The sequence below is a fragment of the Sporothrix schenckii genome (genome assembly GCF_000961545.1).
Source record: "Sporothrix schenckii 1099-18 chromosome Unknown Cont48, whole genome shotgun sequence".
Classification (NCBI taxonomy): domain Eukaryota; kingdom Fungi; phylum Ascomycota; class Sordariomycetes; order Ophiostomatales; family Ophiostomataceae; genus Sporothrix; species Sporothrix schenckii.
In genome coordinates, this window is record NW_015971149.1 from 1,370,052 (window position 1) to 1,396,312 (window position 26,261).

At 58.4% G+C, this 26,261-nt stretch overlaps 8 protein-coding genes across 8 annotated transcripts; 2 read left to right on the top strand and 6 right to left on the bottom strand.

Annotated features, from left to right (window-relative positions):
• Positions 1 to 253: 253 nt before the first annotated feature.
• SPSK_00878 (cell surface protein) lies at positions 254 to 1,081 on the bottom strand (the record flags this gene model as incomplete). The annotated part of the gene is made up of 1 exon (XM_016727824.1): positions 254 to 1,081. One exon carries the CDS (start codon positions 1,079 to 1,081, stop codon positions 254 to 256), a length of 828 nt encoding a protein of 275 aa, XP_016584293.1.
• Positions 1,082 to 4,737: 3,656 nt separating this feature from the next.
• SPSK_00725 (uncharacterized protein) lies at positions 4,738 to 6,892 on the bottom strand (the record flags this gene model as incomplete). Its single annotated transcript, XM_016727673.1, has 2 exons — positions 4,738 to 6,270; positions 6,365 to 6,892. The coding sequence occupies 2 exons, from the start codon at positions 6,890 to 6,892 to the stop codon at positions 4,738 to 4,740; spliced, it is 2,061 nt and encodes a 686-aa protein (XP_016584294.1).
• Positions 6,893 to 12,953: 6,061 nt separating this feature from the next.
• On the bottom strand, positions 12,954 to 15,205 carry SPSK_00717 (uncharacterized protein; the record flags this gene model as incomplete). Its single annotated transcript, XM_016727665.1, has 2 exons — positions 12,954 to 13,959; positions 14,022 to 15,205. 2 exons carry the CDS (start codon positions 15,203 to 15,205, stop codon positions 12,954 to 12,956), a joined length of 2,190 nt encoding a protein of 729 aa, XP_016584295.1.
• Positions 15,206 to 15,803: 598 nt separating this feature from the next.
• Positions 15,804 to 17,073, bottom strand: SPSK_00813 (26S proteasome regulatory subunit T4; the record flags this gene model as incomplete). The annotated part of the gene is made up of 2 exons (XM_016727760.1): positions 15,804 to 15,924; positions 16,022 to 17,073. The coding sequence occupies 2 exons, from the start codon at positions 17,071 to 17,073 to the stop codon at positions 15,804 to 15,806; spliced, it is 1,173 nt and encodes a 390-aa protein (XP_016584296.1).
• A 696-nt stretch (positions 17,074 to 17,769) lies between these two features.
• Positions 17,770 to 18,292, top strand: SPSK_00917 (U6 snRNA-associated Sm-like protein LSm2; the record flags this gene model as incomplete). Its single annotated transcript, XM_016727859.1, has 4 exons — positions 17,770 to 17,783; positions 17,855 to 18,002; positions 18,086 to 18,188; positions 18,249 to 18,292. 4 exons carry the CDS (start codon positions 17,770 to 17,772, stop codon positions 18,290 to 18,292), a joined length of 309 nt encoding a protein of 102 aa, XP_016584297.1.
• Positions 18,293 to 18,726: 434 nt separating this feature from the next.
• On the bottom strand, positions 18,727 to 21,576 carry SPSK_00692 (DNA cross-link repair 1A protein; the record flags this gene model as incomplete). The annotated part of the gene is made up of 1 exon (XM_016727642.1): positions 18,727 to 21,576. One exon carries the CDS (start codon positions 21,574 to 21,576, stop codon positions 18,727 to 18,729), a length of 2,850 nt encoding a protein of 949 aa, XP_016584298.1.
• A 619-nt stretch (positions 21,577 to 22,195) lies between these two features.
• Positions 22,196 to 24,204, bottom strand: SPSK_00733 (splicing factor U2AF 65 kDa subunit; the record flags this gene model as incomplete). Its single annotated transcript, XM_016727681.1, has 3 exons — positions 22,196 to 22,434; positions 22,500 to 24,107; positions 24,180 to 24,204. 3 exons carry the CDS (start codon positions 24,202 to 24,204, stop codon positions 22,196 to 22,198), a joined length of 1,872 nt encoding a protein of 623 aa, XP_016584299.1.
• Positions 24,205 to 24,574: 370 nt separating this feature from the next.
• On the top strand, positions 24,575 to 25,932 carry SPSK_00804 (N-glucosyllase/DNA lyase; the record flags this gene model as incomplete). The annotated part of the gene is made up of 2 exons (XM_016727751.1): positions 24,575 to 24,690; positions 24,762 to 25,932. 2 exons carry the CDS (start codon positions 24,575 to 24,577, stop codon positions 25,930 to 25,932), a joined length of 1,287 nt encoding a protein of 428 aa, XP_016584300.1.
• Between the last annotated feature and the right edge of the window lie 329 nt (positions 25,933 to 26,261).

Genomic DNA, 26,261 nt, shown 5'->3' on the forward strand with positions numbered 1-26,261 from the left:
GGTTTTAACTCATTTATTGATCTCTCGAAAAGGCACAGCCTCTTCATGATATATGTACAAGATGTTACTGTTTCTCTGTCTCTCTCTTCTTCTCCTCTTCGTCTCTTGCACTCTCCCCTATTCATTTGCCCTTTCTGCTGAATGTCTGCTCTTTCTCTGTCTCGCTGTCTGTGCCATCGTCACTAATATGTACAGGATCTGGCAAATCAGGGGTTGGCTATTGGTAGCCGGGGTGCCCAAGAGGCCCGTCACTTTAAGCGGTGAACTTGACACCACGCTTGCCGCTCTTGTTCTTGTTGGCCTTGGCCGACACCGCCTCGGCCGTGCTGGCCGAGCCGGAGGCAGCAGCGGCCGAGGCGGCGCTGTCGGTGGAACCGGAGGACGAGGAGGTCGACGAGGCGGCGCCGTTGGCGACCTGGAAGGCGACGACGCCGCCAAAGGGGCCGGCCGGGTTCGAGTTGGCAATCTTGGCCAGGCACACGTTGGACTGGCCGTTGACGGTGCCGGTGCAGGTGGTGCCGGCGGGGACGGCGACGGCGACGGGGTAGTCCTTGTTGACGTTGGCGGCGCGCTTGGCGATGACGCCCATGGCGACGAGGGCGCGGCGGATGGGGTTGCCGGAGGGGGAGATGTTGCCAAAGGTGCCGGGGACCTGGGTGGTGACGTCCATGAGGGCGCCGTCGGCAAAGTTGCCGGTGCCGGTGGTGTCGAGGACGGCCTTGAGGGGGCCGGCGCCGTCGGTGGTGACGATGTGGAAGACGCCCGAGAGCGAGCCGTTGTCGGCCGAGACCTGGGGCAGGTCGCCGCCGCCGCTCAGGGCCTGGGCCTGGCTGACCATGTCGATGGTGTTCTTGCCCTGGCCGGTGGTGCGGCCGAGGCCGTTGGACTGGGCCTTGATGGAGCTGAAGACGGTGGTGTCGACCTCGGTCTTGGAGTTGCGGCCGGCGCCGGGCACGACGCCGCCCTGGATGCCGAGGCCGGTGGTGTTGCCGCCAGCGTCGCCCTGGATGGCGGCGATCTTGCCGTGGGCAGCAACGAGGGGCGAGGACGCCAGGGCAACGAGGAAGATCTTGGAGAACATTTTGGTGTGGGGGGTGGAGGAGTGGATCAGAGTGGAAACGTTGAATGTGAAGTCGAGCAAGAGAAGTGAAACGAATCAATCGTATAAGAGTAAATTGTAGTGAGCAGAAAGGGAAGCACGAATCAATCGGCTGAAGAATGGAAAGTAGAAGAAGAAGAAGAGAAGAGAAGATGAGAGGATGGTGTTGAAAGGTTGTCAGAAGATGCTGTTGCTGATGAGGAAAGAGAAGATGGAGGAATGGAAGTGGGCGAGACGACGAGGTGTTTTATACTTTTTTGGTCCCACGATGTCGAACAAGAAGAGGACAAGAGGACGCCATCTATGCTTCTCTTCCAGACTCTGCCCGCCTCTTGGTCGATGCTTGGTCCACCTGGTTGAAACAGGCGTCGGCATCGGCCAGAGATGCGTTGTCGGCCGCGGATGCTGTCGGCGTGTAGGAGGCAGGCGAGCGGCCAGCGGCAGCCCATCACGCCTGGTCTGCCCATTGAATTACGAGACAGCATCGTGACGCCAAGAGTTGAAGCGTTGGAGCGTTGGAGCGCTGGAGCGTTGATGATCTTGGTGGGGGACATAAACGCGATTGGAGCATCGAGCCAAGGGGGTCGTCTACACGGAAACGACATGACACGGGCTGTTTGGACACGGCCCAGACAGAGAGAGTGGCCCCGCAGCACGATCGTTTCGAGAAGCAAGGAGCAAGGCCGCAGGGGGATCTGCGGGAACGTTTACTCGGTCGACAAGGTCTGGAAGTGATGCGAGAGGCTCGGTAGCTGTGGGGAAGCACAAAGGGGGGAGGTAAAGGGGAGGTAACAAATCGAATACCAAATCGAAGAACACAAGGGAAGAAAGGAAACAATGCAAACCGAGTGGCGGAGCGTCGCCAGAGCTGCGACGTCAGAGAGAGGCCTGCACTCATAAGCATATGCCGTGGAGCATGCTCCGAGCCGTCGGAAGTAAGAGTAAAGAGACCACCATATCGTTGACGAACACGAACAAGACACAGCAAAAAGCTTGATGAGCTTGACGAGCTTGGCGAGCTTGACGAGGATTTGAGCTTTGTCGATCCTGGCTTTCTGGTACGAGCGTGTCTGTGTCCGCTGTGAAGCTGCCAAGCCGTGCCAGGACCGCCCACGGTTGCGAGGGGCTTTGTCCACGATCTCTCACAGGGATGCAACCCAGGATCGCTGCGATATTCGCAAAAAAACCCCGTACGGTAGGCCGCCTGGGAACTGCCGGGTGCGACTCTATGTGTGACGGCAGCCTTCCAGGTCGGCGGGCCTTTTGCGGCCCGAGCTTCTTTTTCTTTTTCTTAATTTATTTCCTTGTTAGTTTTTTTTACTGGCTACCCAGAAAATCAATATGAAACGGCTTTGTGGCTGGGCGACTAGCGAAACGTTTTGGGGGAAGGGAAGCAAAAATGCGAAAAGAGAAAAGGAAGCGAGGGACGGCCGTGGTAAACGAGGCTGTGTTGAACTTGATACACTGTTCACTGTTTTTCCAAATGCAGCGTCTCCAAACGCCTGCGAAATGCAGAGCGGCAGGAATTCCCCACACTCCACGCCTTGCGGAGTGTTCTGTACGGAGCATATCTGTTTCACTGCATCCCTGTCTGCGATTCTGCGATCCTCGTCGCGATCTCTGTCAGGAGGCGACCAGCAAAGGGCGATCGCAGGTTGCTCTACAGATGGGGACTGCCGTGTCTTGTCGATGCAGCTGTCTGCGAGGATTCAAGGAGACATGCGGTATGCATTCAGGATCGCTCCAGCATACGGCCACTATTCTCCGCGCCTCGCTTTTTTTCATGCGTCACCATTGGTTGGTCGGCGCTTCTCAGCTTGTCGACGTGAATGAGTCGCCATATGAATGAAACCATGTCAGCTTTGTCTTGTGCTCTCATTTGGAATTCATGAAATGAATTCCGTTCGAGTAAAAAGATGGAAAGAAATGCAATGTCTTTTTAATTTATTTTTACTATTTTTTACTGGTTTATTTTCAATTCATGAACAACTTAAATTACAAAGCTATCACGGACTACTCCATCATTTCCTTGTGCCTCCATCCATAACGCTCTCTCACCCGGTACTCGTTTCCATGATCACCAACCAAGCCGCAAAAAAATCGTGCGTCGTAAAACCCCCAAAACATGTTGTTGCAACACCGTTTCACACACAAATAAGCACAGATGCCGTGGTCGTTGGCAGCCAAAACCTGGAACAGTGGAACGTGCATCGTGAACTGGACGTGCGCACGACCCTGTCTCACGACCCTCGCATTGTCTGTTCGCAATGAAACCCACCAGGCGTAGGCCGTACCAGCTCGCGAGCGTGCGGGCAGAGCCCTCTTTGTGCAGGCGTGGACGTCCGCAGGAAAACATCACCGTCATGGATCGGGGCCACCATGGCCAAATACCGAACCCAGCTCGCCCGTCGCCCTCCTTTGGTTCTCTTGATCGACGTGCATCCGCAACAACCCAAAGGACGCGCACGTCCTCACAACGTTCTCCCCCAAACCATGCCTATCCCCCCGATTCCTGGATGCCTTGGTCCTCTGGCTCTTGGCGAATCGTCAAACTAAGCACCAGGCCCAGACCCAGACCCAGACTCAGGATGTCCCAGACTCGCATCATTGCCCGAACTGGGAAATGTTGCGAGGAAAGCTGCCTGTCGACCGGTGACGCACGAATCACAAACCACAAACCACAAACCACAAACCACAAACAACCAGGGGCCGCAGCGAAGAGGGCTGTGCTCGGGATCGCAGGATGTGTTCCAAGGGACATCGACTCCGCCTGCTCGGAGCTCACAGCTACGGTGCACCGGCGTGCGATGTGCTGCAAGGACGAGGTAGGTCGCAACGGTGGGGTTTTTGGTGTTCGTGAAGGGCCAGTTCTTGAAGGGCCAGTTTGTGAAGGGCCCGCTCTTCTTTGTGTCCGAGACTGTTCTTCTCTTCCTAATGTCGCCGAAAGCACAACCTTTCCTCTTTCCTGTCTCACGATGCGTGAATTATCGACGAGCGCCCCTCACCTACCCCCTCGTTTCTCCCCATCAAAGGCCGAGCTCGTGGCTGTTGTGTTTCAGCTTCTCGTGTTTGACAGTTTTCGATGGACGGTGTAAGTTCAGCAGCGACGTCGGCACGGTAGCCTTGACGTATCGCACCACGGGCAGTAAGCAAACGGCTCCTTGCTCACCAAGAACCAAACTGCAACACACGCGAGATTCTCCTTTTTTCACTCGTATGGTAATGCAATTGTCATGCAAGAGTCGCGCCACAACATGGGCAGAATAATGGTTGGTTTGTTTTGTATTCAAAAAGGTATCAAAATGTCTATTAAAATGTTTCACCAAGAACCATCGTCCATATATATATATAATATACGAAAACGGCAGAAGAGTAAAAAGCGAGGCTGTCAATTTAGATCCAAGAGACTAGACTGCCTTTGTGTCCGACAGACACACAAGGGGCTCAGTCTCGTGTAGGCAAAATGAGAGGCAAGGCAATAGGGAAATACAAAGGCTCATGGCTCATGGCTGATTATGCAGGAGACAATGGTTAAAGACGCACGAGTGTGCCCGGAGAGAGAGGGAGGGGGACAGGGGAATCAAAAGTCAAAAAATACAGAAAAAAGGCGCGACTGCATTGACATGCCGACTCGCAGTTTACTGCGAGCTCTCCGACGGACCGCTGGCCTTCTCGTTGGCGCTGTTGGGCAGCGCAGCGTCCTGCAGCACACCGTTGGCCTGGCCGTTCTGGCCGGCCAGGTACGGGCTGTTGGGGCTCGTGTGCAAAAAGTAGTTGTGCGCCTCGTCGGTCAGGCCAGTGTCGTCGAGGACGACCTCGCCGTCCTTGCCGTGCACCTCGGCCTCGCGCTTGGCGTTCTCGCGGGCCTCCCAGTCGGCGCGCAGGTCCTGGATCTTGGCCTTGGCGTCCAGCTCCGGGTTGTAGTACTTGCCGACGCCCCACAGGCGCTCCCAGAGCGACAGGTGCGTGGGGTGCACGGCAATGCCGTGGTACTCGGAGTCGCGGCCGTCCTTGATGTAGCTCCAGCGGCGCTCCTGCTCCTTGAGGTCGAGACCCGTGGTGTCGGGCAGCCAGACCAGCGTCAGGAGCATGCCGGCCAGACCGAACCAGGGCACGACGTAGAACTTGGTCTGCGTGTCGATGTAGTTGTAGAGCACCGAGGCCAGCAGCGCGCCCGACTTGCCAATGCAGGCCGAGAAGCCGTGGGCCGTGGCGCGGATGGGCGTGGGGAACACCTCGCCGGCCACGAGGAAGGTCACCGAGTTGGGGCCGAACTGGTTGAAGAAGGACGACAAGAAGTACATGGCCTGGAAGGCGTGGATGCCGCTGAGGCCCGAGTAGTACTTGTAGTGGAAGGCGGGGACGACGAAGAAGATGAAGCACATCAGGAAGCCGACCTGCATCATCATCTTGCGGCCGTACAGCTTGTTGTCGATGAGGAAGCACGCCAGGTAGTAGCCAAACAGGGAGACAATGCAGTTGCAGATGTTCCACACCCAGGTGACCATGACGCTCTTCGGGTTGTCGGCAATGACGTTGATGAACTGGCCCTGGAACAGCTTGTTGCCGTAGAAGAAGACGTCGTTGCAGAACCAGGTGCCGGCGGTGGCCAGGATGCGGCCGCCAAAGTGCTGGAAGATGGTGCGCAGCGAGTTGACGTCGTAGCCGGTGACGTTGGCGCGCTTCTTGACGAGCTGCAGCTGGCGCGACGCGTTGGGCATCTTGTACGTACGGTAGTAGACAAGCCAGAGCGTGCCGACCGCGGGGAAGGCAAACGACAGGCGGAAGGTCCACTGGACGGTGGACAGGCCGTACGGCGGATCGCCGTCGCCGTGGTGGAAGACGAGCAGCAGCACAATCAGGAGGCCCTGGTTGATCAGCTGGCCCCAGCCCTGCATCAGGAAGGCCATGGTGACCTTGCGGCCACGGTGCAGGCGGTCGTCGCGGGTCGACAGCTTGCCGGCACCGACGGCGCTCTCCATGGAGGACGTGGCAGTCATGGGGTACTCGCCACCGACACCGTAGCTGTAGAAGAAGAGCGACCAGGCGTAGCAGATGACCCAGCCCTGCAGGGTCAGGCCCCACGAGGCCGTGAGCATCAGCAGACCGACAAACATGATCAGGGCGTCCTGAATGAGACCCCAGCGACGGCCAATCCAATCACCAATGACCTGAATTGTTAGCACGAACTTGACTAGGTATATCGAATGACGAGAAAAAGAACAACAAAACGAAAAAAAGCCAAAACGAAGCCACAGCACTTACACCAACAGACACCTGACCAAACATGATGCCAATGACCTCGAGATAGGTGACGGCGGCAATCCAGTTCTTGTCGCACTCGGTGGCCTTGCTGCCCCAGCACTGCGGCCAGGCGGCGGAGAAGAGCGGCGACAGGTTGCCAATGGAGAAGAGCACGTAGCCCTCGAGGCCGAGACCGGCACCGGGCAGCACGGCATTGCGGAAGTACCAGCCAACGGGGCCGAGCGGATCGCGCTTGAACAGGTTCCAGGTGGCCTTGAGCTCGGAGGCGGCCTCGGCGTTGTTGACCCGGTTGACAAAGGCAAAGCGCTTGGCCAGGGGCAGGTCGGCCCAGTAGGTGCCCTGCTCGTTGTAGCTGTCGTCGGGGTGCGTGATGTACTTGAAGATCTCGCGCTCCTGCTCCTCGGTGTAGAGGCCCTCGGGGCCCATGGGGTAGGTCTCGGTCTCCGCGCCCGTCTCGGGACCGTGCGGCACGGGGATCTGGCCGATGACTGCCGAGTGCACCGGCTGGTGCTGGATGAAGTCGGACATTGTGATGCGATGGCAGTTGGGGAGAAAAGGAGAGTAGAAAATGAAGAGATAAAAAAAAGAGAGACGAGGGAATGGACTGGTATGTACAGTCAAAATCCGCCGGCGATCTGGATCAGTCTCGCGTGTGACGTCCCTGCTGAGGTGTGTGTGTACTCGAAGACACAATAAGCATCCTGGGGAAGAAAGAGAGAAGCAAAAAAATCGACAGGACCGGATCACAGATGGCGATGCGAGCTTGATATACTTTTCAGTCCAGACGGGGGGTGGGGGGCTTGTCTCGGCGGTTCCTGCTGGGATTCCCGTTATTTCAGTTGTGCTCGTTTTTTTGTCCCTTCCTTTTTTAGGTTCGGTTTCTGGCTCTGGTCGCTCTTGCTCACTCTTTCTTGCGCTTCTTGCTTGTCTTGCCTTTCTCGGCTGTTTTTGCTTTGTTTTCTGGTCGCTCCGTCCGTCACTCGCCTTCCTGCGCGTGGAGCTAACCAGGAGTGGGTACGGGCTAGGAAAGAGCGTGTGGCGACCGTCCGTGGGGCTGGTCTAGCCGTGTGATGGGTGGGCGTAGCGTGAGCTCGCGGCGGGATGCAAGTACCTTCCTCGTGTATGGGCGTCGTGCAGTACCTACGGAGTCGACGACGGGCGGCCGTTCCTTCCTCTTGGATCTCTACTGTGTATTTCGTACAATGTGTTGGGTTCGCTCTTTCCTGGTGGCTTTTTTGGCGTGCCATGACAATTACCATTTTTGGCCATTCTGAAGCCCGCTGGAAGAGCTGAGACATTTACTATGTGCTGGCTGTTGGCTGCTGACACAGCGTACTCGACATATCCATTACCGACGACATCCAAGGAAAGAAACACCTCTCCAACAGAGCACAATAGCACGTTACGCATGGCTCCGTGCTCTGTCTCCCGACCGATATGTACTGTGTATGTCGAACAGAACAGCGTAATGTAACCATGGCAGTGTGGGCTGCGGACAATCGCTCCTGCAATCGCTCCTTCTTGTCCGTGCCAGAACCAGCTCAAATTGGCCCGATTGGGAAATCGGTCGGTGACGGATTTGATCCTATGGTACGACAAAGGGCAGCAGCGTGCTCGTGCCCGCCGGGCAGGAAATAGCGATGCTCGTTTTTATGAGTGAAAATAGAAAACGAACTGACGGATGGCAAGGGAAGACCGAGTCAGACACAAAACCCCTGGGTCAGCAAAACCTGCCCAAAGCGGCTAGACCGCCATCTAGCTTGGGTCTCCGCTAAGCACTTTCGTCCACAGGTGGCCCTGGACCAGAGAACTGAAATGCAAGGAATGTCGAACTGCACGATTCAGACGAGATGCGTACGATGTCTTGTCGCATGTCGGATGACGAGTCTCTGCACGCTTGTCCTCTGTACGTCGTACTGCCTCTTCATCACGACAGAGCCCAATTGCTATTTCTGGCGTCAGGCGTCCTCCTCGTCGGGTCGCTCCTTCTGGTGTTGCTGGCTCGCGGCCAGCCCGTCGCGCCTGCCACAGAGCCTGCTGTTTTACTACGACGTACTAACTGAACTGCCTCGTCGGTGACCTCGAGTTGGCATCGGTCGTCCTGCGCGCTTGTTCTGCTGTCATGCGTACATCGTATGTCGCATGCTCTCCACTCCGTCTCTTCTTGTTCCACCCGACCGCTTAACCTCTGACGCTCTCGTTTCGTTTCGCTCCGAGCAATCGCCGTTTCCGCATTGAGTGAATGCTCGCGTGCCCTTCTTGACGTTCCATGTCGCCAAGGAAAGACCAAGAAACGCTCTTGCCATCCACTGTTTTTTTCGCTCATACCCCCACTGCACCAAGGCGGTGCCCTCGACACTTTTTCCTCTTTGCTCTTTCCCTCGACGGATTTGAAGATGAGCGGGTCCTTGCTCAAACTCTCCCACGCTATTTCGACTCCAGACCACGCAGCCAATAAGCGCAGCGGATCTATACACGTGTGTCGATGAGAGGTCTGGAAGGCCGCCCCGCGCACCGACGAACCCCTGTCCCGGCTTTTGAGTTGGAGGGGAGGCGCCTCCCGCCCCACCAACTGGCCCCTCTTTTTTCGCACAGTAGCAAAACAGAGCGCAGCAACGAGCCCACGTGCTTTCTTACTGAGCCTTTTGCGGGTACATCCATTTGCACGAGAATTGGCGCGGGCAGGAAGTACTAGCAGTTGGCTTCTCGTTTCTCTCTCAACTCGCACACCTCGAATGCACTCATTTGGCACCCTGCCAATCACGATTCAGGGTCGCGAGACCATCGACTTGCGGCACCTTGTCGCAACGCCGTATCGTATTTCGTCTCGCCGTAATTCGTACGGACGCCGTCGACCGTTCTGTCGCTTCCCTCAGCCTCTGCCGTCGCAGCCGGACGGCCCCCAACAACACAAAGTCCTCCTGTCCACCTGTGTTTGTTTCTTGTCCCCGTTTTCTTTTCATTTGGTGAAGGTGAAGGGCGTTTGGTGCGATGCATTTTGTGTGGCTTTTTATTGCAGGGCCTAAAAATCGATAAAGCGATTTGGCGTTATCAGTACAGACTACAGACTACGTATCGCAGCCTGGGGTAGGAGCACGTCGTCGCAGGACGGCTTTCTATTGGTCCATTTCAACGTCCCTTTGATTTGGCTGTTTCGCGCATCCTGTTTTGTTTTCCTGCCATGCGCTCTTGGCTTTCAGTGTGCTTCTCTTGTTTCGTATGGGCAAGAGTGTGTTCTGTCGTACTCGTCTTGGTTTACCAGGCGTACCATCTTCATTTGCTGGTTCTTTGCCTTTGCCGAGAAAAGCTGCATTTTGCAGTGGAACGATGGCACGATGGCTGCTGTCCCGTCTGCGCTCGGAACACATGGAAGCAACGTGAACGGCTGAAGTGAGTAGTGCCCTGCTTCGTGCACACTCTATTTCGCCTGTCCTTGCCCCTGGGATGGTCTTTTTATCAAGACTAGCATCCTGTTTTGCTGCACACAATTTATTTCCGTATCGTGTTTTCGTCGCTGCATCGACATCGCGACATTTGTCTTGGACAGCAGGATATCTTGGCCGCTCTTGGCTTCACATCCGACGACGTCAGAGTCGCCCCCCGGACTACCAGTCAATTCCGGCATCGAAACGGCTGCCAGATCCCCAATGGGGCCGCGCATCGCCTGTTGTCTTGGCTTTCCCAGGCGGTCTTGGCGATGAGCATTGTCACCCTTCCCACAGCGTCACCAACACCATCCCCCCAAGGAACTAGCTATTGTTTCTCGGCAGCGCTTGTCAAGACAAGCTTTTGGTAACGGTACTGAGCAGCTAAGAGCAGCCAAGAACTGGGGGAGGAGCTGCTGGGCGCACGGGAAAGGCGTTGGGTTGCCAGGATGAAGAGGAAAAATTCACCAGATATGAGGACTCGGAGGGCAAAATGACGGGAGATGGCCTCGTAGCACCGATGCCGAGACGTGTGTGCCGGCATGGCGACGTCTTGGTATTGGCACGAAGTGGTCCTGACGTTCGCCTCGCGCGCTGTGGCTTTCCCAATCTGTCCCAATCCGTCCCAGCTGCATCCCAGCTGGATCCAATTTCCCTTGGCTTTTTCCTTCAGAGGGCCTGTGAGCGTGCGGGAGCCATGCACACACGTCCGTCAGCGAGACTGCTTGGCTCTGTTGAGGACGACTTGGTGTCAAGGGCGTGATCTTGCCAAGCCTTGCCTGCCACACTCTCAAGAGTCTCACACAACACACACACACATATTCTCCCACCCCCCTCCCCCTGCCCACCTACCGCGGCCCCCTTCCGCCCACCGACGGAGGACCCATCCAGAGCTTGAGCTCGGTGCACGTTTTCGTCTGTTTGGTGCGTTTCGTCGCCTTGCTCCCCCCCTCCTTCATCCTCCGGCGCCGCATTGCCAAGCAAATAGGGCAATGCACCGTACCCAGCGGCCCTTTCCCATGGCGTTTCTCTCTGGTAGAGAGAGCAGTACGTGTGACTTGTTGTTTCTTTGTATGGACGACTCATGTATCTTTACACCCTGCCTTTGCACCCCAGACGGTAAAACCGACAGAAAGCCAAGGCGCTTCCTGCACCTCTCTCCCAGGACGCCGTCGCCGTTCGACGCCCACTCCGGAAAGCTCAGGCCCCCTTGCTTGCAGAAAATGGGACAATATTTAATTATTTTTGGTGGATTCAGCATTTATCGATTTTATTGATTTTATCGTTTTGGCATCAATTTTATATTTGATATTCGTTCACTTACACGAGGAGCTAGAAGAAATTTCTTCAAATTCCTTTTCCTTTGTTTACCTTGCCAATGGACATTATATTTTTCTTATGGCGCTTGCAATTTCCATTTCCTCGGAACATCGCGTTTGTTATTTTACAGTTTCTCGTGTCCGTTTTGTCGTTCCCATCGTTATGTCGGGATGGTCGTACTCGCTCCGTGTCCCTGTCTTCCTCCGTCCTGGCCACAAATATTTCGTACCTTGTTCTTTTGTCAGGACAACTAGTCTGTACATGAACAAAACTGACAAATTCTCATATTCCGAGCTGCGCGTACGGAGTACATGTCTGCGCTTATTTTGACCTCGACATGCGCCTTTTCCTCCGTACAAAGTAGTTTGTAATAGTTTCCCAATTCGGGGACTGACCGAGACGTTGGTTTCGAGAGATCCATCAACTCCATCAAAGCCCTCCTTCATCTTCCTTTGCGTTTAAATCGCGGTGGTGAGAAAGAGTGTTTTTTTTTTTTTTAATTTTAATTTTAATTTTGTAAAGTTTTCTTTTTCAACATCTTTTCAACTATTAACAGCCATGATTGGCGCGCAGTTAGATCCTGTCTTATGCCTGCAGCCTGTTCGGTGTCGACGGGGTTGTCGGTCCTTCGGCGTATGGTATGGTTTCTTGTCAGCGATTGTCATCTCCGATCTCTTTACACACGCCTTCGTCTAGTCTTTCGGCGTCCTCTGTACACTGTCGACACGTTACCGACGGCTGCACGTCGCGTGCCACCGACGACTGGACCCAAGGTCGCCAAAGAACGATTATGAACGGAAAAGGAACCAGTGGGGATCTTCATGCATATGCACTCGTGAAGCTTTAAATTTTTTATTCGCTTTATGTCCCTGTGGTTTTCTTCTTCGTGCAGCTCCTCCCCTTCTAGTGTCACCGAACCACGTACCTTGCCCTTGTTCTCCACGTTTCTCACTCCGTCTTGTTTCTCCTTTGCATGTGTCTCCTTTTTTTGCTCCACCGGACATGGCCGACGGGAGCTAGCAAATTGTCACTTTGCTGCAGAAAAGAAAGCAAAGCACAAAAACGTTACGTTGTAACACGGAGCGTTTTTCTTTTTGGCATGGCGATGTATGTTGTGGTGGGAAACAAATAGGACCAGACTGCTGACGCGTGTGCGTCTGACAAGATGGTTGTCGAAGCTGTTTTGATAGTATTGCGTACTATTGTTTTATTGCCGTACTCGGTAGGTAGTCCTGTTTCTTCATGCTGTTTCCGTGACCGACGGGAGCCTTTAGTCGACACCAAAATAGGCGCCTTTTTCTACTTCTCTACTCTCCCCTTCCCTGCATCGTCCCTAGTCTGCCTAACCCACGCGCTCGGTCAGGATGTGCGTCTCTGCGCCTCATTGGACAACCACGCACATGCACCTTGACCGGAACCGCGTGGCGAAAGCGATCCGTTGTATTTTAGTAAATTTGAATGGAAGTATGTGGTCTACTGGGTACGGGATGGGATGGTATGGGATAGTATGGGATAGTATGGGATGGTATGGGACGGCACAAGCATGTGCATGGTGATACTTTGGGCCAGTGCGGCTCGCATTGCCACTTTGTGTTGCATCTTGACGATGTGTTGTGGTTGTGTTGTTGGACAAAGGATCAGAGCCGAGTGGTCCCTAAAGGCACGCGACAGGACAAGTTTGCAAAAGCTTTGACGAGCTGTGACGTTGAGAGGTTCAAGACAAGCTTTCCGGGGGCGACGGTAGTCGTCGGCTTGGCATCTTGGCGTGCGTGACACGTGGATATTCAAGAAATATACATGGAAAAAACACAATCATGGCAGCGAACAGGTCGAGCCGTCCCCGGCTAGAACCGCGGGAACATGCCCTCGAGCCAAATGTCGCCCCAGCCAACCGTCGTCTGCCCCATCACCGTCTCGACAAGGTGCCATGGCGGGGGCTCGGCCGTGTCGTTCGCTGCAAGGCGACTGTGCCCATCCGCATCCGCATCCCCATCCCCATCCACCGCAGTCGTTTCCAGCCGCGTGGCCACGGCGGCCCGGAGGACACGCACCAGGTGGGCCATGCGCCCAAAAACGTCGTCAATCTGGCGCTGCGGGCCCCGCCACAGACCACGGCCAAGACCGGCGGCGGCGCTCTTGAGCCGCTCGGCAAAGCGGTCCAGGACGTCGAGCAAGTCGACGGTGGCGCGGACGGCGCGGGCGTCAATGGCCACGTCGACACGAGGCGCCCGGGGCGGCAGCGTCGACAGGCGGACGAGGGTGACGACGGCGCGGAACAGCTGGGCCCAGACCATAAAGGAGACGCCGGCAAAGGCGGTGGGCGGGACGCCGTCCAGCAGGGCATCGCAGAGGGCGCGGATGGCGTGGACGGAGCGCCAGTAGCACTGGACGCGGTCGACGTCAGTCTCGGTCGATGTGGTGGATCCCTCCTCGGTGGTGGGCGCATCGGCCGCGCTGGGGCTGTCGGCGGCGGAAAAGGTCATCTCGCTGAGGCTGAGCTCGACATACTGCTCGTGGGCGGCCGAGACGGCGGTCCACAGCTGGACAGGAGACGGCGCGTCCTGGTGTTGCTGGCCACTGGCAATGTCCATGGCCATGGCGGGCGGAAACTGCGGCCGCGCGGCCGTGAGCTCGTGGAGCTGCGTCCGGAAGGCGTCGGTGATGTAGAGCGGCAGGGCGGCCTCGTGCTCGCGCGCGTGGACGGCCCGCTGCACGATTTGCTGCAGACGGACCTGGTAGGCCAGCACGACGTCGCCGGGACAAGCCGTGTGTGCCTCGACGGCGCGCAGGCAGCCGGCCATCTGCGGCGTCCAGCGCATGCCGTCAATCTGTGCAAAGTAAATGGAGGTTCTGGGTCGGTCAGCGTGTTGCCTGGCAACAGGGGTGAGGGCATGTTGGGAGTGGGGACCTACGACGACGCAATGAGGAAGCAGCCCAACACGGCCCGCTGCTTCGCAAGTGTCTCCTCGCTGTCGGAGAGATGGATGCCGTCAGTGTCTGTAACGTCTGCAACGTCTGCAACGCCTGCGGCAACGCCGGCAGCTGCAGGCACCCTCTCGTATCCCTTCTCGTCGCACTTTGGGTCGTCGCCTGTGTACGTCGTCACCATGTGCTGGTCGGCCGGCAGCGGCTTGTGGAGGCGCATGTCGCAGACCAAAGAGAGCGCCAGCATCACCAGCCGCGACAGCGTGCCGCTGCGGCTGACCATGGGATCCGAGCCCCAGGCAATGAACACCAGCAGGCCCAGCAGCAGATCCATGTTCGACCGGTTGTCGACGAGCATCTCGCGCGCCAGCTGCTCCTTGATGGCGCGGCCCTGGGCCGCCTTGTCGCGCACAAGCGTCGTGGTCGACGCGACGATGCAGCGGAGGAGAAAGGGCCGATGGCGCTGCAGCTGGGCGGACGTCGTCTCGGGCGGGAACCACAGAAACGGGCAATACGGCAGGTAGGTCGACCGGAAGACCGACCAGGCGTGGTCGCGTGCCTCCTGGGACAGCGATTCATAGAGTACGGGCGACGGTATGCGTGCCAATGCGGCAGCGCCGGCTCCTGGGGCGCCCTCGACAGTGGCCGGGCTGGTCGACAGAGAGGTCGGTGTATCTGATTGACGCGGACTCTGCGTCTGTGGCCGTTGGCCAATGGGCGGTGGCAGCGGCAGCGGCTGCTGCTCCATCTGCGTCCCGTCGCTGTCGCCGTCGTGCAACACACCCCGTAGGTGCTCGTCCATCCGCCCGCCAAAGACGTCCCGCAGCGCCGCCGCCGCCGCCTTGGCCGGCGCCTGTGTCACCGCCTGCAGCATCGTCATGATGCCGTCCAGCTTCTCCTCGATGGTGGCGACGCGCTCCTCGGTGGCGTCCGCAGACCGCAGTACTCCCGCCGTCGCCCCGGCGGCCGATGCTTTCGGCCGGCTGCGCTTGCGGATGGCCTCGGACGAGTGGCACGTCTTTTGCAGGCGGTGGCATCGCTCACAGCCGTCGCCGTCGGGCCGAGACACGCAGCGGCACTTGGCCTTGAAGCAGTGCAGGCATGCCTGGCCGTAGGGCGCCGAATGGCTGGGCCCGCGGGACGCCGCCTCTACCGACCTGCCGCCGGCCATGACCGTGGAAGGGGACGACCGGAATGAGTCCTGAGGCCTTCGCCGTCGCTCGTGCTGTGATGTCGTTCAGTGCAATCGGGATTGTTAGTCAGCAGCCGGAGTTGGCGGAATTGGCGGAGTTGGTGACGGCAGTGTCGACACGGCTTCCAAACCCACACACAAGAGGTAATCAAGTACAAGTTGAATAGTTCTGGTCCTGTGCATCGCATGTTAGTCATCTCATGTGTTTCTATGTCTTGACATGAAAAGAACGACCAAAGTTGACGTAGTCTCTATGAGGGCGTCAAAGGCCGGACTTTTCAATTCCGAAATCCGGTCCAATCACAAATTCCGATATATCCACGTCCGCAGTGTTGCATCCGACCTCATGATGAGAGGCTACTTTACAGTTCAGTCACTTGGGATCTTTGCCAATGTCTTGCGCGTGCTTTGGATCGACGTCAATTGCCGTCAACACATTTGTTCTATTTATACACGCAGTGCGACATGCACCCAACACCAGAGCACAAGAAAACAAGATGGCCGTATGACATCAATAAAGCAATGCTCGCCCTGTTCGTAAACGCTCCACGACCCCTTCGCCCACCGGCTGTCTCGTCTACAGCTTCTGGTACTCCAGCTTGCCCTCCAGCTTCTTTGTCTCGGCGACCTTGCGCACCGCCTTGTTGAAATCGTCCTGGTTGACCGCGTCCCGATAGTCCTTGATGGCAAACAAGCCGCTGTGCACGTTAGCTATGCTGCAACAAAACGCAATAAAACACAACAAACGCAACTACAATGCCGCAGAGGTGGTAGGGCAAGGAGGGGGACACTCACGCTTCTGTCACGACGTTGCGCAGATCGGCACCGTTCAGGCCGTCGCTCATCTTGACGACGCTCTCAAAATCAATGTCGCCCTCGGTGATGACGCTGGCGGCGTGGATCTTGAGAATCTCCAGGCGCCCGACCTCGTTGGGCAGCGCAATCTCAATCTTGCGGTCCAGCCGGCCGGCCCGCAGCAGCGCCGGGTCGAGGGTGTCGGGGCGGTTCGTCGCCATGATGATCTTGGTCTTGCCCAGGTAGTCGAAGCCGTCCAGCTGGTTGAGCAGCTCCATCAGCGTGCGCTGGATCTCGCGGTCGGCGCTGGTGCCCTCGGAGAACCGCCGGCCGCCAATCGCGTCAATCTCGTCCATGAAGATGATGCACGGCTCGTGCTCCTTGGCGTAGCCAAACATTTCGCGGATCAGCCGCGCCGACTCGCCAATGTACTTGTCGACAATCGCCGACGACACCACCTTGAGGAAGTTGGTCTCCAGGCTCGACGCCACCGCGCGCGCCAGCAGCGTCTTGCCCGTGCCGGGCGGCCCGTACAGCAGCACGCCCTTGGGCGGCTTGATGCCGACGCGCAGAAACAGCTCCGGGTTCTTGAGCGGCAGCTCAATCACCTCGCGCAGCTCGCGGATCTGGTCGTTGAGCCCGCCAATGCCCGCAAAGTTGACCTGGCCCGGGTCCTCGAGCGACATGTTGTACACCAGCGGGTCCACCTCGCGCGGCAGCATGCGCATAATCGTCAGCGTCGTCATGTCCAGCGCCACGCGCGTCCCCTGCTTGAGCTTGGCCCGGTCCACCTTGGACCGGCACCCCACCACGTACCGCGGGCCCGACGACGCCTTGACGATGAACCGCTCCTCGTCCAGCTGCTTGAGCACTTCGCCGATGATCTGGCCCACGCTCTGCAGCGCCTTGATGTTCTCCTCCGTCTGGTCAAAGTCGCGTTGTAAGCCCTTGATCTCGAGCCGCAGGTCTTTGAGCTTGGCCTCCCACTCGCGCGACTCGACGAGCCGCTCCTTGAACTGTGAGAGCGCGTGCTCGCGCTCCTGGTCGGACATTGTGGTGTGTGTGTGTGTGTGTGTCGCGACGGCGAGAGGAGAGAGCAGAAGCGGGAGGGAAAAGAAGGAGATGTCGACGGAGGGGGTCGATGGTCTTGGGGTCGACGGTCTCGTGCTGCCAGAGGGATGGATGGATGGGTGGAAGGAATCGACTCGAAAACTCGTAATGTCGTCGCTCAATCCAAAAATGCGATTGTCGAGGTCGTGAGTCGCAGAGATTGACGTGGTTGTGAATGGTTTGATTTGATGTTCGTGATATTGACGAGGCGGCTGCGGGCGGCGAATGGCGTCGGTCGCCTAGGGAAAGAGCTTACCTCAAGCTTCTGCTGCCTTGCGTTGTTGTTGGCGTAGTTCCTTACAGGCGGCCATTGGGCCAAAGCCACCGCGCTGTTGGTAGCCGTGCAGGTGCCGGACTAAAATTTTTGCCGATCCGATAGCGACTAAGGATTACATAACATATGAAGCATGGGCCCATTTTTACTTGGAACGGGCTGCAGCTGGTCGCATCCCGCCAAAAACGACGACATTTAGCGATGCTCCACGACAGTTGAATTGGCGCCAGACGCGACAACCACGACAACCCGACGAGGATTCTTTGCGTAGAAAAAAAAGCCTGTTTGGACTGGACGGTACTATACGAGCTCACTCAAGGCGTCTTTACCTTTCCTTTCTGGGTGAAAGCCCTCCGTCTTCAACATGTTGTTCTTCAGGTGAGTGAGAAGACGACGAGGAGATGCAATGAGACAACATGCGGGCATACTGACACATCATCCCCCCACAGCTTCTTCAAGACGCTCATCGACACGACCGTCACTGTCGAGCTCAAGAACGACATCCAGATCCGCGGTACCCTCAAGAGCGTCGACCAGTACCTCAACATCAAGCTCGACGACATTACCGTCGTCGACGAGATCAAGTATCCTCATCTGGTGGGTCTCCAGGACGGCCCCCATCCGTTATCTGTCTTACCTATTTGTATGTCTCGTTGGGTTTCTCTAACGCTGGACTGCAGAGCGCCGTCAAGAACGTCTTCATCCGCGGCAGTGTGGTCCGCTACGTGCACTTGCCGGCAGCGGCGGTGGATGTACCATTGCTGGAGGATGCGACACGGAGAGGTATGTAACGCCCGTGGCGATGAAGGGACGATGCAGTTGCAGACAGCTAACCTCGTGTAGAAGCTGCAAACAACGCTCCAAAAGCCACGGCCGCCGCAAGGTAGGCTGTGATGCTGAGAGCTGAGACGGTGACGATCCGATGACGATCCGATGACAACGCCGACAGAGGGACGAGACAGTCGTGGTCCCCATTCGAAAAGCCACATTCGCTACCTAACAGCGCAAACCGAGGGGTACACCGAGACCCAAGCAGAGCTGATGAAGACGCGGCACAATGCCTCGGACCACAGCATGCCCCTGCGCGATGGCATGAGACACGGCGGCCATGCCGCCAGCTTGTTTCCCTTGTCCGAAGCAACGAACAGTATACCATGCAAATAAACGCAATTGTCATGTCATTTTGTATGTCATACGGCACCAAGCGCGCCAACGTGATTTGTAGCTTTTAATATCGTGTACTCCGTACAGCGAGTGATTATTATGGGTGGTTATTTTGGTCTTCCCGATCATACAACCGCTATGACAAGTTGTTCAAATGCTACCAATATGCAACACCGCCCTTCCCATCCTTGCCGTCCCAAAGCCGAGACTTCTGCCCATCTTTGCCGTCTGGACCGCCCTCCACCAGCGTCTGCACCAACCCGCCCCGCCGCCGCTCCGCCAGCCACCGGTCGATCCATGCCTTCATGCGCTTCCGCGACACGTCGCTGCCGACATTGACCGTGGGCACGACCTTGTCGATGCGCAGCGCCATGAGAAAGAGCGCGAGCTCCCGGAACGAGCTGTGCTCGCTGTAGGGCACGCCCAGGCAGATGGCGTCCTGCGTGCTGCCGCGCTGGGGCACGAGGTCGCGCGCACCGAAGCGGGTGCGCCAGCCGGCGCCGTGGAGGAGCGTGGTGGTGGGGAGCGTCGAGGGCGCGAGGGCGGCCGACGGGGTGGCGGCGGCGGTGGCGGCTCCAGACGCGCTGGCGACAGCCGCGGACCCCGGTGCCGGCGCCCCGGATGCTTGGCCGGGGCGGTAGTTCCACCCCGACGGCCGAAACCCCACAATCCGCGAAAAGTGCGCCTTGTACCCGTCCAGGTACTCGGCCAGCGTCTCGGCGCGCAGTTCCATAAGCATCTGCATGTGGACCTGGGCCTCGGTGGCGTCGCTCGTCATGAGCGCCGTGAGCTCCGGGTCGCCGAGCTGGGCGACCACCTTGATCTTGGCGGGCGACGCGTAAATCTTGGACCCCAGGGCCTGGGCAATGGCCTTGCAGATGCGCTCTTTGCCGATGCTGTAGGTGCCGCAGACGACCAGCAGACGGTTGCGGTCGCGGTCGGTCGCGCGGCGACCAAGAACGGCCAGCGCATCGCGTGGTGGCGACACGGGTTGTTGCGGTGTGACAGCCTCCGGTACAGCTGCGTCTCCAGGTCCCCCGCTGCTGTTGGCCCGTTTGAAAAAGTCCTTGACGCTCCCGCTGCCGTCGCCGCCGCCGGTCGCGCGCCGCCGCAGCGCCGTGTTCCACGCGCCCTCGTCGCCGGCCCGCAGGCTCTGGTCGAGCGTGGCGCACAGCGCCGCACACGCCGCCACGACATCGTCCTGCGGCGGGAACGAGTACCGCGGGTTGAGGTACGTCGTGTCCAGGTAGCAGACGTCGATCCGCTGCTGCTTCTTCTTCTTGGTGAGCGCATCCAGCGTGTCCGCCGCCAGCAGCGGGTGGTCCACGTGTGCGCGGCACGCGCGGAAATCGCCGCAGTGCAGGATGCGGTGGATGCGCCCGGTGGGCTGCATCGTCTTTTCAAACAGAAACATGGCGCTGCCCGGGCAGTGGTTGGCCGGGATCATGGTGACGCGGACGCCGTCGATGCCCGGCACGGGCACCGTCGCTTCAAAATCGAGAGCGACGACGTACTGCGCGGCCGTGCCCAGCTGGCTGCGCACGAGGCTGGCCGTGACCTGCGAACAGTAGATGGGGCCGTGGCACCACTTGGCCGTGAGGCCAATGTAGTGGTCGCTGTGGAAATGGCTCAGAAAGTAGGCGCGGCAGCCCTCGACGGCGCCGTACCGGAACGCGTCCACGCAAATCGAAAAGCCGGGCATGATCTTGTAAAAGGGACAGGTGCGCTCATATGCGGGCCTGCCGCGGGAGGCCACCTCGAACGCAGCGGCGGTGGCCCAGGCCTCGTCCTCGGCGTGGCCGGACATGAGCTTGGCAAAGGCCGATCCTGGACCGTTGGACGAGGATACGCCGCCCGGTCCGCTGCCGCCAAACGCAATGGGGTTGGCCTGGCCGGGCCGAGGCTGCGCTGTCCGCATGAACCGCTTGGAGAAGCCGGACAGGGCGGTGCTTGCTCGGGGCTCACTTGTGGTGTGTTGTGTTGCTGCCGTGTTCTTGGTTGGTGGTGGTGGTGGATGTGGTGCTTCTTGTGGGGTGTTTGCGGTGCCGCTCGTCAGGCCGTCCAGACATGCGTTGACATGTACGGTGGCTTGGTCGGAGGTCTTGCCGGCCAAACTCGTACCGCAGATGGGACACCCATCGGCTGCTTCGTCTCTCGGATGGTTGTCGTTCGCCAGAACACCGGCCTCGGCGTCGGCTTCTAATCGCGCCTGGGCCTCCATGTACTTCCGCTCGCGGAACTCTTCGCCGGCAAGAGCAAAGGCGTCGTCGTCGTCGTCGAGGTCCGCAAATCCGGCAAAGTCGGTGTCGTCGAGGTCGTTGAAGTCGTCGATGTTGACAACGTTGTCGGCATCTGTGTTCTCTGCTGTATCGGTCGTCTTCATGTCGATTTTGAGAAAGGTCTCGTCAAACGAGGTGTGGGTTTCGAGGCGGCGTGGGGAGAGCGTGATCGCTTCGTCGTTTTGTGCAGCTGGGGGCCGCAGAGAGCCGCGCTTTTGACTGTGACTGCCACCTTCGGCATCCGAATCCGAGTCGGATTCGTCGACAAAAGGCCCTCGCTGGGTGGCTCTTGCTGTTGGTGTTGGCGTGGAAGTGGGCTGCTCCTCGCTCAAGCGTCGCCGCTTGACAGATCCTGTGCACTCGTTGAACCGGTCTCCTGTGTCGTGCACCATCCCCACCTCGTCTTCTGCCTCGACCACAACCTCGTTTTCTTCGTTGCCTTGGCTTGCCGCCAGCTGCTTCCAGACCGCATCGACCGAGCCGGCCACAAACATCGACTCTTCTGGTGGCGGCACTTTTTTGAAGAAGCTGAGGATGCTCTTGTTCGGCGGGCCCTTGACTGCGGGTGCGGCCATCTTGTTCCGTGCCGAGGCGGGCGACGAGCCCAGCCTGTTGGACGACGGTGTTGTCGTCGACGCCTTTGCTGCCATCGACGTCATGGTCTGTTGCTTGGACTTCTGCACGGCCCCAGGCCGCGCCGCGACACGGGTCCTCGATGGTGTCGGCATGTCTCTAGGTGGTATTGGTGGTATATTTCATGTCGTCGCGTTGTTTTTGCCTTGCGATTTCTCGCAAGCAGCCAGTTGTTGGCTCGGTAGTGTAGACACAGATTGAGAGGATGCAGGCAACCGATCGCCAAAAGTCTCGACGGACACGAAAGGCCCCAGAACGCGGGGCGCGTAGTCACGTGGGAGTCAGATCCCCATTAAAATTCGTCCAGCTGAGCTTATATAATGCATCCGAGTGACAATTAACGGGCCCTTTAGTGCTGATTCAGTGTATCAAGCGCTATAATGTGGTGCTGTAGCGGCATTTGGTATAGTCTACATCAACACACAAACACTCTCATATGACCGATGCCCATGATACACTAGATTGCAACCGTTTGAATTTGCCCTTCCTAGGCCGTACCCCGGTAGCTGTTACTTATTTATATCTCAAAAGAACTGTACATTTTATTCCCTATCCTTGCCACCAGCCTGAACATAGCGCAGCAATACATCAAAGTACATCGATAAACACAAACGGAAAAGATGGAAAGAGATGAGGCAAAACAATGAAAGCAGAGTGCATAAATACGCCCAAATAGACAGGCCCGTGCATGGTTGCATGATTGCATAATCGCCCTCACCACGCATCCACCTCAAAGTTCTCCTCGGGGAAGTAGGTGGCAATGACGGTGCGGTCCGAGAACTTGCGGCCGGCCAGGGCCTTGAGGGCCTTGGTGGCCATGTCGGGCGTCTCAAACTTGACAAAGATCTTGCCGACGCCGGCCGACTGGCGGCTGCCGCCGGCGGGACGGGGCACCTTGAGGCCGGTGACTGTGCCAAACTTTTCGCATTCCTCGCGGACATCATCGCGGATTTCTACAAAGTTAGTGGGCCGTGAGATCCTTGACAAAAAAAGAAAAAAGAAAAAAAAATTGACATACCCTCATAGTCCTCATTGTCGACCAGCTCGTCGGCAGTGACCATGTTGAGCAGCTGCACGACGCGGCTGACGTCGGTGGCGTCGACGGCGACGGTGCCCGCCAGCATGGACATGGCATTGACGCCGAGCTCCATGCCGGCGGCCTGGGCGATGCCGACGCTCGCCTTTTGCACGCGCAGCTTGCGGTCGCCGAGGTCCATGCCGTGGAGGCCCTGGATGGCAATCTCCGTGGAGGCGGGCTCGGCGTACTCGCAAAAGGCAATGCCGCGCGACTCGTCGGAGCTGCGGTCCTTGGCGAGCACAAAGGCGCGCAGCTCGCCAAAGGCCACGAGCAGCTCCGTGACCTGCTCGTCGGTCAGGTAGGGCGGGATGTTGGTGATGCTGATCTTGTTGGGCGTGTCGACGACGACCGTGGACACGACGCCCGGCTGGTAGCCGCTGTAGTCGACGACGGCGGGCACAATGTAGTCCTTGGGGCGGGACAGCTGCAGGCCTTTGGCTTTCTGGGCAGCACCGTTGGCGTTGTTGGCCGCCGCCTCGCCGCCATCCGTCATGGCCGTGTCCTCGGCCTCCATTGTGATGCCGTCCAGGGCCAGGGCCACCGTCGCGTCGGCCGCGTCCCGGAACTCGAGGAGCGCAAACGACGCGTCGCTCGACAGCTGCGCCTGCACGCAGGGGTCCGAGCCGTCAATCACGTTGAGGCCGTTGAGCTGCAGGTTGAAAAAGGACACCAGCGCGTCCTCGCTCGTGCCGGCCGGCAGGTTGGCCGCCAGCAGCCGCTTGGCCTGGCGCGAGTTGGTCGGCTTGAGCACGGACGCGGTCGCCGCATTGTTGGACGCGGTCGCCGCCGGCTGGGCGATGAACGCCTGCAGCTTGCTCGGGTCCATCTGCTGCTGCTGCCGGGGCGCGCCCGGCAGCGGGAACATGCCCGACAGCTTGGCCTGCTCGGCGGTGACGCTCTCGTAGCCGGGGGGCTTCATGTCCCACTGCGTCAGGCGGCGCTTGCGCTCGAGCACGGACGTGACGTCGGTCAGGTCGGGCGTGGGCTCGCGCTTCTTGGGCGGTGGCGATGCGCTGCGTCGGCGCTCACGGTCGTCACGGTCGCCGCGGTCGCCTCGCCGCCTGCGGTTGTGGCGGTCGTCGTCGTCATCGCCACCGCCGCCACCTCGTCCCCTGCGCCGACGGTCTCGATCCCGGTCCCGGTCCCGGTCTCGGTCTCTGTCTCTCTCCCGCTCACGATCTCTGTCGCCGCCACCACCCCAAGGGTCGCGCTCGCGTCGGTCACCGCCCCGGCCGCCCGAGTAGCGGTCCTCCCGTTCCCGGTCGCGGTGGCTGCGTGACGATGAGTAGCTGTCGGGCTCGGCCCCACCGCCTTCTCGAGAGTCTCTCGCTTCGCGCGGTTCTCTCGGTTCTCTCGGTTCTCTCGGTTCTCTGGGTTCCCTCGCTTCGCGCCGCGATCCCCGTGCGCCGCGGTGGTCGGGCGACCGCGACCGTCTCCGCGGCCGGTCACCTCTTTCTCGCTCGCTGCGGCCGTGGTCGCGCCGCTCGTCTCGGTCGCCTCGGTCGCCTCGTTCGCGTTCGCCTCTCGAGCTGCCGTGCCGTCCCCCTTCTGTGGAGGTGTTAGCTGTCCGCCGCAAAGCACAATTTGTGACAGAGCCTTGGCCATCCCCCAATGGCTTACCTCGCGAATGTCCTTCGCCGTTCATGATGGTATGTGGTGGTGTCGAGATGAAATCGACGGCGACGTTGCGTAATGCGGCAGGCGAAAAGATGTCGATTCAGATGCAGTCGTCGCCTTGCAGAACAAGCATATGCAGTGAAGTGCTGAAGTGCGTGGCTGGAGCTTTTGCTTGCCAGCATGTTTTTTCCGGCAGCAAAGCACCCCAGTAAATTTTGATCGCGTTGTACACTAGCCGAATGTGGACTAGTGCGTTTCTCTCATGCATACCACTGCTTCGGAAGGCCCAGATCCCCTATGTAGCTACTTAAGCGATCGCTAAGACAGCATCTCAGCTTGAACCTCTGTAAACATGTATAACTGTTGACCTTCTTCTCACAGACGGCTGCACCACAAGAATGGGGCGATTAGCGGCACAGTGGCAGAAACTGCCCGTTACACTGACGGAGCTATGCATTGACACCACACTGCGGTGCGGCCAGTCCTTTCGTTGGCGCAAATTCGGCGACGAATGGTGAGTGTATGAATTCATCGTCTGGAATGCATTTTCTCGATACTGCACGAGGGCCCTGGCTAACATCCTAGGCGCTGCACATTGCATGGCCGGATTCTGTCCTTGCGGCAAGATGCAGAGAGCCTGTACTACAAGGCTGCCTTCCCCAGCGAGGCGGCAGTAGCTGCTTCGTCGGGCGTGCTCCGGCCAGCCGAAGGGAAGGACGTCCATGACGACGGCGACGACACAAAGGCTCTCGTGCGCCGCTACTTTCACCTCCAGCTGGACCTGCGCGCGCTCTACGACCAGTGGTCCCGCGACGACGCCAACTTCCGCAAAAAGGCGCCGCAGTTCAGCGGCATCCGCATCCTGAACCAGGACGCCTGGGAGGCGCTTGTGTGCTTCATCTGCAGCAGCAACAACAACATTGCGCGCATCTCGCAAATGGCCCACAAGCTGTGTGTGCACTACGGCCCCAAGCTCGGTCAAGTCGACGGCGAGGACTACCACGATTTCCCCTCGCCCGCTGCGCTCGCCCAACCGAGCGTCGAGGCGCACCTGCGGCAGCTGGGCTTTGGCTACCGCGCCAAGTACATTGTGCAGACGGCGGCGATGATGTGCGAGACGGGGCCGGGGTGGTTGCGCCAGCTGCGGAATCCCGCGTGTCCGCCACCATGGACAACGGGGGCGGCGGCTGCAACGGCGGCCACCGCAACGGATGGCTCCGCCGACGCCTGCGTGCCCACCTACAAGACGGCCCACGAGCAGCTACTGACGCTCAGCGGCGTTGGACCCAAGGTGGCCGACTGCGTGTGCCTCATGGGCCTGGGCTGGGGGGAGGCTGTGCCGGTGGACACGCATGTATGGCAGATTGCCGTGCGTGACTACAAGTTCAAGAAGCTCGCGTCCAAGACGTTTTCGCGGGCCATCCACGACGCCGTCGGCGACCACTTTCGGACCCTCTGGGGGCCCTATGCCGGCTGGGCCCAGTCTGTGCTCTTTACGGCGAATCTCAAATCGTTTTCCGAGCAGCTCAAGAACGGAGGCGATCTCGAGAATGAGGACACGGCTGCGAGCGAATCTGGCAAAACTTCAAAGAAGGAGATACTTGAGGACATGGAGGAGAAGGATTCTGTCGCACGATCCAGCAGAGTCACGACAGCGAAAAGAAAACGGACAACAGTCGTCAAAGTCGAGGAAGAGACCAAAGTGGCCGTCGTCCAAGACGTGCAAACGAGGCCAAAACGGAGGAGACGAGGCTGATGTAAATACAGCGTCTTTTGTGGATTTAGTGTAAGAATAGTGTACAAATACAGCGACTGCGAAGGACGGTTACAGGGAATGACAGAATATGTACTTCCCGGCATGTTTTATTAGCAAATATACATGATCACGTGACAAGTCCTTACCTAACACAGTCGCCCTGCAAATTTGCCTGCGTCTCGAGCTAAGTAGCCTTCCGTCGCGCAGGCGAAAATTTTGAGGCAAAAGCGACCATCAAGAGCTCATTCACAACAGACGGTCCCTTGCCTCCGATCACTCGCATCACCAACGGCCATCCTACACGACGAGTGCGGTTGCTGAACCTCCCG